The sequence below is a fragment of the Eschrichtius robustus genome, chromosome 10 (genome assembly GCF_028021215.1).
Source record: "Eschrichtius robustus isolate mEscRob2 chromosome 10, mEscRob2.pri, whole genome shotgun sequence".
Lineage (NCBI taxonomy): Eukaryota > Metazoa > Chordata > Mammalia > Artiodactyla > Eschrichtiidae > Eschrichtius > Eschrichtius robustus.
The window spans coordinates 22,118,322-22,130,995 of record NC_090833.1 but is presented as its reverse complement, the minus strand read 5'-3'; the positions used below and the strand labels follow the sequence as shown (position 1 = coordinate 22,130,995).

General features: G+C 34.6%; 1 protein-coding gene across 1 annotated transcript in view; it reads right to left on the bottom strand.

The window, feature by feature from the left end:
* SHOC1 (shortage in chiasmata 1) overlaps positions 1 to 12,674 on the bottom strand; it is a 91,699-nt gene that overhangs the window by 21,971 nt on the left and 57,054 nt on the right. Inside the window, exon 17 of the mRNA XM_068553105.1 lies at positions 3,572 to 3,644. Coding sequence (XP_068409206.1) covers positions 3,572 to 3,644 — 73 coding nt within the window. The remainder of the gene's footprint in view (positions 1 to 3,571; positions 3,645 to 12,674) is intronic.

Below are 12,674 nucleotides of genomic sequence, written 5' to 3'. Positions count from 1 at the left end.
ATATTTTAAACAAAATATAATAAACTTAAAAATTTTATTATACCCACATATACAGTTTATTTTTGGTAGACATAATTGATTTAAGAGTAGCTAATTCTAGTTAAAATAAATTCTATACTCTATTCGTGAACTTTTGTCAACTGTAGAGTTCCCAAAGGTGTGATGTAATAATGGCAGAGTAATGTTTAATAATTTCATGTTTACTTGATATGACAGTAGTTTTGGTGATAATAAGAATGGAGTTAGTAGTATTTCTCTTTTATAATTTATGAGGTCATATTATTTAAAACCTAATCTCCTTAAGTGGTTTGTACTAGCTTTGATCCCAAAGCAGATTACTTGCTGAGCACATTACTAGGATCTTTCAAACACATGGAACGATGGAACTACATCTTATTTTCTAACACTAGACAGAAAAAAAGGCCTAGCTTCTAGATACAGAGGATAGTTGCCAGTTACAAAGAGGGTAAGAACATTTTTCAGTATATAGAGTCAATATTTTTGTGTCAGCAGACCTTGTTGAAACAAAACAATAAGAGTAGTAATGATATAATCCCAAATGTCAAGAGAAATAGGAATGTTCAGCATGAAACCTACATAAGAACCGATATATATACAGCAATAATTTGCCAATATATCTTACGTGACATCAAAGGAAAATGTGTCTCATTAAGTAGGTTTAAGTATTCTTTTCTGTGGGGCAGGAATATTTCCTCAGCTTCTCCACAAAAATATTCCTTTGGTTATCCAAATCCCTTTGTCTTATTAATATTTTAAAATTTATTTTTTATAATTTTTATTGGAGTATAGCTGATTTACAATGTTGTGTTAGTTTCAGGTGTACAGCAAAGTGAATCAGTTATACATATACATATATCTCCCTTTGTTTTATAATGCTAACATTGGTCAGCGCAATATACACTACTATTTATAAAATAGGTAACTAATGAGAACCTGCTGCATAGCACAGGGAACTCTACTCAGTGCTCTGTGGTGACCTAAATGGGAAGGAAATCCAAAAAAGAGAGGATATATGTATACATATAGCTGATTCACTTTGCAATACAGCAGAAACTAACACAACATTGTAAAGCAACTATACCCCAATTAAAAAAAAAAAAAGTTTCCAATTACCCTGATTGTCTAGACAACTGTGGCAGCTTCAGCTCCACAATTGTTAAGTATTGCTCTAGCATTTTGGTACTAGTAAGGATCTTGTGATTTGGTAAATATGAATTCATCTTCCCAGGACTGGAAAACTGAATGAAATAATAAGATCCATGCTTGAAAATTTGGACTCTAGCACATGATAACATCATCAAGAAATAGCACCATATAAGGCTCTGCTTAAAAGAGTTTCCATTCTCACATTACTATTGATATGTTTTAATAGTTTACTAAGAGAAGCAGATATTTGTCACAATACTTGCATATATTTCAGTTAAATCTTTCTCACTAGTCTTAGTCTAAGTAGGGTATATAGGGAGGTATTCATTAGCTCATTCATTTATTCAATAAATCTTTATGAGGTGCCTTCCATGTTCCAGGCATTTTTGTGGGTGCTGGAGATACAAATCAGGGCATGGTCATTACCTTCCAGAAGCTGAAATTTTAGTGAGGAAAACAGACAAGATAATCAGTTATTATAGCCCAGAATGGTAAGAAGTGCCTTAGAAGGATGCACATAATACCCTGAGAGTAGAGAGGGAAAGTATTTAAATCAAGTTTTCCTAAACAAATGTTTTAACTAATTTTTAAAGGATGTGTAGGAGTTAGCTTCCTAAAGAAGAGAGAAGAGCATTATGATAGCAGGAACAGGAAGTGTAAAGGCATGGAGATAGGAAACAGCATGATAAATAGTTTGGTAGGGTTAGAGCAAAGAAATATTTTGGGAGATGACAAAAGATGCAGTTCGTAGAGGGAAGAGAATAAATAAAGGTTGACACAGGTTGAGGGTGGTATTTTATTTTATTTTTAAGACTGGAAGGCTTAAAGATTAAGAGAAAGAGTCATTAGAGAAGAAGGCTGGCTGGGAAATAACTGATGGAACAAAATGTTTGAGACTGCATGAAGAGATGGGATCCACAGCACAAGTGATAGATTGGTTTTCAAAGGGTGGAGATTCACCTCCTCTGTAGAGAAAGGAGGAAAGATAAAAGAAGAAATAAATGTAAGTTTGTAGATGGTGGGGAAGATGAAACTGAGGAGGATTATTACTGGACTAAAGGACGTTAGAAGGCATAATTCCCTTCTCAAAATGAGGGGATGAGTGGCATGGTACGGGTTTATGGTACAGCCATTAGTATGATAGGAATGGGAACTAGGAACATATAGAAAGATTGTTAAGAATTATTAAAAGCCCTTATAAGTTCAGAGAACCTGATTTTGTAGTGGTACAAATCTATCTGATTTTCTCCAATAATGATCAGCAGCTCAGGTGTAGGATAGAGAGATTAAATCTTGATTGATTGAGGGTTGAAGTTTAAATGGAAGGTATCAATACAATAGAAGAACAAGACTGATTAAAGTGATGGCCATCACCAATTCTGGAAGGAGAAAAAAATGAAAAAAGGAGTTGACAATTTATAAATCTCTAGAATGCTGAAGATCATGAAAGAGCTAGAGGTAGCTGTAGACAGAGAACAATGTATCAGAGTTTAAAGTTTAGAGGCAGGACAGTTCTGTATTATCACAAGGTCAATAGCAAAGTGAAGGAGTGAATATCATATTTGTTGTGAAGGCCAATGAAACTAAAAGGTCAGGGTGTTGAATGAATCATTCACATTAAAGACACCTAGGATAATGGCAAGACCAGGTGCAAAACTGTCCATGGATGATTGTGGGGTAGTAGAGAAGGACATGGCAATATGGCATAGCCTCAAAGGATGGAGGAATAAAGTTTTGGAAAGGATAATGGAAAGCAAGAAATGGCCTTCTCATCCCTATACATAGAGAGAGAAAATTATCAGCTTCTATATGAAAGGGATACAGGGGAAGCATTATCATCTAGGGAAAGTTGGGTTTCACTTAAGACAAGGAGATGAAGAAGGAGAAAAGTTTACATCTTAGCAATGGGTTCCACAGCACAAGGTGGAAAGGGTTGGCAGAGGCGGCAGTAGTGGGTAGAAGAGTTGAAAAATGACCCTGGAACAAGAGAGACTTAGGTTCAAATCCTGATTCCCTCACTTATTACCTGTGATTTTGGTGTGATACATCACTTTTATGAATTTTAGTTTCTTCATTTGTAAAAATTGACTTAATAAAACCTATTCATAGAGTTGTAAGTAGTCCATAATATTAGCGATTAGTAGACAATAAAAGGTGTCAATTGGTAATAATAATTAACAGTAATGATAATGTACATATAAGTACATTGTAGTATATTTATATTGCAGACTAATATAGTCCACATTGATTTAAAAACTGATTAGATCCCACTGAATTATATATTTTTAAAGTATGAATTTTATGGTGTGTTAATCATATCTTAATTAAAAACTTGGTTAGATCAGTACATTTTTATATATTCAAGCATTTGTTATCAAATGAAGCATAATTTAACACTCCCTACCTTCTATTTTGTTAAGGGTTTTAATGAGTAAATGTTTTTCACCATCTGAATCCATTCTTATTATAATCAGCACCTGTTCAAAAATAAGAATTTCATATACATGTATATCTGAATGATTATTCTTTTTCATATTCTTTTGCTACAGTGACAAAAATAACAAACTTCATTGGTTACATGAAACTAATGACAATAAGGTGGCAAAGTAAATATTTGTGTTGCAAAAGATATCAGTGCTTGAACACAAAGGAATAAATTCTGGTAAGATCAAATATTAATGAGGAAAGTATTTTGGGGTAGGGCATTCCTAGCATTCCTCAAGAATTCCAGTGTAGGTGACTATATATAAGTTGTCTCTGCCTGTACTGTTAAGTGTTAAATTTAACCCAGGCAGGTTTGAATTGCTGGAGAAAACCAATGATTTGCTGCTATACTTTCCTACTTACCATTACAGTTTTGGGGGTGTGCAGGGTGGAGATAACAAATCAACCATAGGTTGTTCCCGTATCTTGGCTATTGTAAGTAATATTGCAATGAACATAAGGGTGTATCTTTTCAAAGTAGTGTTTTTGTATTCTTTGGTCAAATACCCAGAAGTGGGGTAGATGGTTCATATGGGAGTTCCATTCTTAATTTTTTGAGGCATCTCTATACTGTTTTCCATAGTGGCTGCACCAACTTATGTTCCCACCAACAGTGTATGAGGGTTCCCTTTTCTCCAAATCCTCACCAATATTTATTATTTCTTGCCTTGTTGATAATAGCCATTATGATAGGTGTGATGTGATATCTCATTGTGGTTTTGATTTGCATTTCCCTAACAATTAGTGATGTTGAACATCTTTTCATGTGCCTATTGGCCATCTGTATGTCTTTTTTGGGAAAATATCTATGAAGCTCCTCTGCCCATTTAAAAATTTTTTTGTAGTTGTTGTTGAGTAGTATGAGTTCTTTATATATTTTGGATATAACATCTTATTGAATATAATAATTTGCAAATATCTTCTCCTATTCAATAAGTTGTCTTTTCTTTTCTTTTTTTTTTTTAATAGGAAATTGTTATTTATTGTTTGTTTGTTTTTTTATACTGCAGGTTCTTATTAGGCATCAATTTTATACACATCAGTGTATACATGTCAATCCCAATCGCCCAATTCAGCACACCACCATCCCCACCCCACCGCAGTTTTCCCCCCTTGGTGTCCATATGTCCATTCTCTACATCTGTGTCTCAACTTCTGCCCTGCAAACCGGCTCATCTGTACCATTTTTCTAGGTTCCACATACATGCGTTAATATACGATATTTGTTTTTCTCTTTCTGACTTACTTCACTCTGTATGACAGTCTCTAGATCCATCCACGTCTCAACAAATGACTCAATTTCGTTCCTTTTTATGGCTGAGTAATATTCCATTGTATATATGTACCACATCTTCTTTTTCCATTCGTCTGTCGATGGGCATTTAGGTTGCTTCCATGACCTGCCTATTGTAAATAGTGCTGCAATGAACATTCGGGTGCATGTGTCTTTTTGAATTACGGTTTTCTCTGGGTATATGCCCAGTAGTGGGATTGCTGGGTCATATGGTAGTTCTATTTTTAGTTTTTAGTTTTTTAAGGAACCTCCATATTGTTCTCCATAGTGGCTGTATCAATTTACATTCCCACCAACAGTGCAAGAGGGTTCCCTTTTCTCCACACCCTCTCCAGCATTTGTTGTTTGTAGATTTTCTGATGATGCCCATTCTAACAGGAGTGAGGTGATACCTCATTGTAGTTTTGATTTGCATTTCTCTAATAATTAGTGATGTTGAGCATCTTTTCATGTGCTTCGTGGCCGTCTGTATGTCTTCTTTGGAGAAATGTCTATTTAGGTCTTCTGCCCATTTTTGGATTGGGGTGTTTGTTTCTTTGATATTGAGCTGAATGAGCTGTTTATATATTTTGGAGATTAATCCTTTGTCCGTTGATTCATTTGCAAATATTTTCTCCCATTCTGAGGGTTGTCTTTTCTTCTTGTTTATGGTTTCCTTTGCTGTGCAAAAGCTTTGAAGTTTCATTAGGTCCCATTTGTTTATTTTTGTTTTTATTTCCATTACTCTAGGAGGTGGATCAAAAAAGATCTTGCTGTGATTTATGTCAAAGAGTGTTCTTCCTATGTTTTCCTCTAAGAGTTTTATAGTGTCCAGTCTTATATTTAGGTCTCTAATCCATTTTGAGTTTATTTTTGTGTATGGTGTTAGGGAGTATTCTAATTTCATTCTTTTACGTGTAGCTGTCCAGTTTTCCCAGCACCACTTATTGAAGAGACTGTCTTTTCTCCATTGTATATCTTTGCCTCCTTTGTCATAGATTAGTTGACCATAGGTGCGTGGGTTAATCTCTGGGCTTTCTATCTTGTTCCATTGATCTATGTTTCTGTTTTTGTGCCAGTACCATATTGTCTTGATTACTGTAGCTTTGTAGTATAGTCTGAAGTCAGGGAGTCTGATTCCTCCAGCTCCATTTTTTTCCCTCAAGACTGCTTTGGCTATTCGGGGTCTTTTGTGTCTCCATACAAATTTTAAGATGATTTGTTCTAGCTCCGTAAAAAATGCCATTGGTAATTTGATAGGGATTGCATTGAATCTGTAGATTGCTTTGGGTAGTATACTCATTTTCACAATGTTGATTCTTCCAGTCCAAGAACATGGTATATCTCTCCATCTGTTGGTATCATCTTTAATTTCTTTCATCAGTGTCTTATAGTTTTCTGCATACAGGTCTTTTGTCTCCCTAGGTAGGTTTATTTCTAGGTATTTTATTCTTTTTGTTGCAATAGTAAATGGGAGTGTTTCCATAATTTCTCTTTCAGATTTTTCATCATTAGTGTATAGGAATGCAAGAGATTTCTGTGCATTAATTTTGTATCCTGCAACTTTACCATATTCATTAATTAGCTCTAGCAGTTTTCTGGTGGCAGTTTTAGGATTCTCTATGTATAGTATCATGTCATCCGCAAACAGTGACAGTTTTACTTCTTCTTTTCCAATTTGTATTCCTTTTATTTCTTTTTCTTCTCTGATTGCTGTGGCTAAGACTTCCAGAACTATGTTGAATAATAGCGGTGAGAGTGGACATCCTTGTCTCGTTCCTGATCTTAGAGGAAATGCTTTCAGTTTTTCACCATTGAGAATGATGTTTGCTGTGGGTTTGTCATATATGGCCTTTATTATGTTGAGGTAGGTTCCCTCTATGCCCACTTTCTGGAGACTTTTTATCAGAAATGGGTGTTGAATTTTGTCAAAAGCTTTTTCTGCATCTATTGAGATGATCATATGGTTTTTCTTCTTCAAATTGTTAATATGGTGTATCACATTGATTGATTTGCGTATATTGAAGAATCCTTGCATCCCTGGGATAAATCCCACTTGATCGTGGTGTATGATCCTTTTAATGTGTTGTTGGATTCTGTTTGCTAGTATTTTGTTGAGAATTTTTGCATCTATATTCATCAGTGATATCGGTCTGTAATTGTCTTTCTTTGTAGTGTCTTTGTCCGGTTTTGGTATCACGGTGATGGTGGCCTCATAGAATGAGTTTGGGAGTGTTCCTTCCTCTGCAATTTTTTGGAAGAGTTTGAGAAGGATAGGTGTTAACTCTTCTCTAAATGTTTGATAGAATTCACCTGTGAAGCCATCTGGTCCTGGACTTTTGTTTGTTGGAAGATTTTTAATCACAGTTTCAATTTCATTACTTGTGATTGGTCTGTTCATATTTTCAGTTTCTTCCTGGTTCAGTCTTGGAAGGTTATACCTTTCTAAAAATTTGTCCATTTCTTCCAGGTTGTCCATTTTATTGGCATAAAGTTGCTTGTAGTAGTCTCTTAGGATGCTTTGTATTTCTGCAGTGTCTGTTGTAACTTCTCCTTTTTCATTTCTGATTTTATTGATTTGAGTCCTCTCCCTCTTTTTCTTGATGAGTCTGGCTAATGGCTTATCAATTTTGTTTATCTTCTCAAAGAAACAACTTTTAGTTTTATTGATCTTTGCTATTGTTTTCTTTGTTTCTATTTCATTTATTTCTGCTCTGATCTTTATGATTTCTTTCCTTCTGCTAACTTTGGGTTTTGTTTGTTCTTCTTTCTCTAGTTTCTTTAGGTGTAAGGTTAGATTGTTTATTTGAGATTTTTCTTGTTTCTTGAGGGAGGCTTGTATAGCTATAAACTTCCCTCTTAGAACTGCTTTCGCTGCATCCCATAGGTTTTGGGTCATCGTGTTTTCATTGTCATTTGTCTCTAGGTATTTTTTTATTTCCTCTTTGATTTCTTCAGTGATCTCTTGGTTATTTAGTAACGTATTGTTTAGCCTCCATGTGTTTGTCTTTTTTACGTTTTTTTCCCTGTAATTCATTTCTAATCTCATAGCGTTGTGGTCAGAAAAGATGCTTGATACGATTTCAATTTTCTTAAATTTACTGAGGCTTGATTTGTGACCCAAGATGTGATGTATCCTGGAGAATGTTCCGTGCGCACTTGAGAAGAACGTGTAATCTGCTGTTTTTGGATGGAATGTCCTATATATATCAATTAAATCTATCTGGTCTATTGTGTCATTTAAAGCTTCTGTTTCCTTATTTATTTTCATTTTTGATGATCTGTCCATTGGTGTAAGTGAGGTGTTAAAGTCCCCCACTATGATTGTGTTACTGTCAATTTCCTCTTTTATAGCTGTTAGCAGTTGCCTTATGTATTGAGGTGCTCCTATGTTGGGTGCATATATTTATAATTGTTATATCTTCTTCTTGGATTGATCCCTTGATCATTATGAAGTGTCCTTCCTTGTCTCTTGTAACATTCTTTATTTTAAAGTCTATTTTATCTGATATGAGTATAGCTACTCCAGCTTTCTTTTGATTTCCATTTGCATGGAATATCTTTTTCCATCCCCTCACTTTCAGTCTGTATGTGTCCCTAGGTCTGAAGTGGGTCTCTTGTAGACAGCATATATATGGGTCTTGTTTTTGTATCCATTCAGCCAGTCTATGTCTTTTGGTTGTCTTTTCATTTTGATGATGATTTTCTTTGCTGTGCAGAAACTTTTTAGTTTGATGTAGTCCCATTTGTTTATTTTTGCTTTTGTTTCCCTTGCCTGAGGAGACATAGCCAGAAAGATATTGCTCAGACTGATGTCAAAGAGTGTACTGCCTATGTTTTATCGTTTCAGGTCTTACATTCCAATCCTTAATCCATTTTGAATTGATTTTCGTGTATGGTGTGAGACAGTGGTCTACTTGTTTTTTTGTATGTGGCTGTCCAGTTTTCCCAACACCATTTATTGAAGAGACAATCCTTTCTCTATTGTTTCTTCTTTGTTCCTTTGTTGTAAATTAATTGTCCATATATGTGTGGGTTTATTTCTGGGCTCTCAATTCTGTTCCACTGATCTATGTATCTGTTTTTCTGCCAATACCATGCTCTTTTGATTACTATAGCTTTGTAATGTAGTTTGAAATCAGGGACTGTGGTGCCTCCAGCTTTGTTCTTTTTTCTCAGGATTGCTTTGGCTAGTTATGGTCTTTTGTGGTTCCATATAAATTTTAGGATTTTTTGTTCTATTTCTGTGGAAAAATGTCCTTGGGATTTTGATAGGGATTGCATTGAATATGTAGATTGTTTTAGGTAATATGGACATTTCAACAATGTTAATTCTTCCAATCCATGAGCATGGAATATCTTTCCATTTATTTGCATCTTTAATTTCCTTCAACAATATCTTATAGTTTTCAGTGTACAGGTCTTTCACCTCCTTGGTTAAATTTATTCCTAGGTATTTTTTGTTCTTTTTGTTGTGATTGTAAATGGGATTGTTTTCTTAATTTCTCTTTCTGCTAGCTCATTTTTAGCATATAGAAATGCAATAGATTTTTATATGTTGATTTTGTACCCTGCAACTTTACTGTATTTGTTTTGTCATTTCTCATAGTTTTTTGGTGGAGTCTTTAGGGTTTTCTACACATAAAATCATGTCACCTGCAACAGTGACAGTTTTACTTTTTCCTTTCCAATTTGGATGCATTTTATTTCTTTTTCTATCTAATTGCTCTGGCTATAATTTCTAATACTATATTGAATAAGAGTGGTGAGAGTGGGCATCCTTGTCTTGCTCCTGATTTTAGAGGGACAGTTTTCAGCTTTTCACCATTGAGTATGATGTTAGCTGTGGGTTTGTCATATATGGCCTCTATCATGCTGAGATACACTCCTTCTACACCCATTTCATTGAGAGTTTTTTAAATCACAAATAGGTGTTGAATCTAGTCAAATGCTTTTTCTGCATCTATTGAGATGATCATGTTTTTTATCTTTCATATTGCTAAGGTGTATCACACTGATTGATTTGAGAATATTGAACCATCTTTGCATCCCTGGAATAAATCCTACTTGATAATGCTATATGAACCTTTTAATGTATTGTATTTGGTTTGCTACTATTTTGTTAAGGATTTTTGCATCTATATTCATCAGAGATATTGGTCAGTAATGTATATTTTTTGTATTGTCTTTGTCTGGACTTGGTATCAGGGTAATGCTGGCCTTGTAAAATGAGTTAGAAAGTGTTCCCTCCTCTTCAATATTCTGGAAGAGTTTGAGAAGGATGGATATTAATTCTTCTTTGAATGTTTGGTAGAATTCACCTGTGAAGCCATCTGATTCTGGGCTTTTGTTTTTTAGGAGGTGTTTGTTTCATTACTGTTTTAATCTCTTTACTAGAAATCGGTCTATTCAATTTTTCCATTTCTTCATAATTCAGTCTTGGAAGGTTGCATGATTCTAAGAATTTCTTCATTTCTTCTAGGTTGTCCACTTTGTTGGTTACTAACTATTCAGAATATTCTCTTACAATCTTTGTATTTTTGTGGTATCCATTGTTATTTTTCTCCTTTATTTTCTAATTTTATTTATCAGAGCCTTCTCTTTTTTTTCTTAGTGAGTCTGGTTAAATGTTTGTCATTTTTGTTTACCTTTTCAAAGAACCAACTCTTAGTTTCACTGATCTCGTCTATTGTCTTTTTAGTCTCTATTTTATTTATTTTTGCTCTGATCTTTATTATTTCCTTCCTTCTACTGACTTTGGGCTTCATTTGTTTTTTTTCTAGTTCCTTTAGGTGTAAGGTTAGATGATTTATTTGAGACTTTTGTTTCTCGAGATAGGCTTGTATTGATAGAAACTTCCCTCTTAGTACTGCTTTTGCTGCATCCCATAGATTTTGGTATATCGTATTTTCATTTTCATTTGTCTTAAGGTATTTTAAAAATTCTCCTTTGATTTCTTCATTGACCCAATAGTTGCTCAGTAGCATGTTGTTCAGTCTCCACATATCTGTGATGTTTTCAGCTGTCTTCTTATAGTCTCATAGTGTTGTGGTCGGAAAAGATGCTTGATATGATTTCAATCTTCTTAAATTTATTGAGACTTGTTTTGTGTCCCAACATACGGTTTATCCCTGAGAAAGTTCCATGTGTGCTTGAGAAGAATGTGTATTTTGCTGCATTTGGATGGAATGTCCTGTACCAATCTATCAAATCCATCTGGTTTAATGTTTCATTTAAGACCACTGTTTCCTTGTTGACTTTCTGTCTGGATGATCTATCTATTAATGTAAGTGGGGTGTTAAAGTCCCCTCCTATTATTGTGCTGCACCAATTTCTCCCTTTAGGTCTGTTAAAAATTGCTTTATGTATTTCGGTGCTCCTACGTTAGGTGCATAGATATTACTAACTATTATGTCTTTTTTTGTTGTTTGTTTTACTATTATGTCTTTTTGATGAATTGTCCCCTTTATCAGAATATAATGTCCTTCCTTGTCTCTTGTTACCTTTTTTTGGCTTAACGTGTATTTTGTCTGATATGAGTATGGCTACATCTGCTTTCTTTTGGCTGTCGTTTGCTTGGAGTATCATCTTCTATCACTTCACTTGGAGCCTATGTTTGTCTTTAGAGCTGAAGTGAGTCTCCCAGAGGCAGCATATAGTTGGCTCTTGTTTTTTAATCCATCCAGCCACTTTGTGTCTTTTGATTGGTGAATCCAATCCATTTACACTTAGGGTGATTATTGATAGATGAGTACTGAGTACTGCCATTCTATCTTTTGTTTCCTGTTTGTTCTATATCTCCATTGTTTCTTTTTCCTGTGTTTCTGTCTGTCATTTTGGTTTGGTGGTTTTCTATGTTTTTCTCAGTTTCCTCTTTTTTTTATGTTTTGTGTCTCTGTTCTAGATTTATGCTTGGTGGTTACCAAGAGGTTTGTGTGAAACGTATCATAGATAAAGTAGTCCTTTTTCTGCTGATAGCATCTTATCTTCATTTGCCTATATGGGTTCCCTTCTTTTCCTCTTCCCCTTTTATGTTTTTCTTGTCTCAAATTATCCCTTTTTATATTGCATTAGTTACCAAATTGAAGTAGCTATTGTTTTTTTCCTGATATTTCTCCCTTTAACCTTTATGTTGTAATAAAGTATTTAAAAACCTATTCTGATACAGAGTTGCAATTTTCTGATTCTGTTCATCTATTTATCACCTTAAAGTTTTGTGTACTTTTGCCTTTTTTTTCTGGTAGCAGAGCTCCTTTCAACATTTCTTATAAGGCAGGTCTAGTGTTGATAAAAATCCCTCAGCTTTTGTTTGTCTGGGAAATCCCTTATTTCTCCTTCATATCTGAATGATAACTTTGTTGGATAGAGTATTCTTGGATGACAGTTTTTACCTTTCAGTACTTTGAGAATGTCATTCCACTCCCTCCTGGCCTGTTGAGTTTCTGCTGAGAAATCTGCTGATCCACTAATAGGGATTCCTTTGTAGGTTGCATCCTTTTTTCATTGACTGCATTTAAAATTCTTTTCCATTGACTTTTGACAGTGTCTTGGAGAAGATCTTTTTGCATTGAGGTGATTAGGTGTTCTCTTAGCTTCATAGACTTGTATATCCAGTTCCTTCCCCAGGTTTGGGAAGTCCTCAGCTGTTATTTCTTTAAATAAACTCTCTGCTACCTTTTCTGTTTCTTCTTCTTCTGGGATAACCGTTACCCTAATGTTGCCCTTCCTAAAAGAGTCAGATAATGCTCAT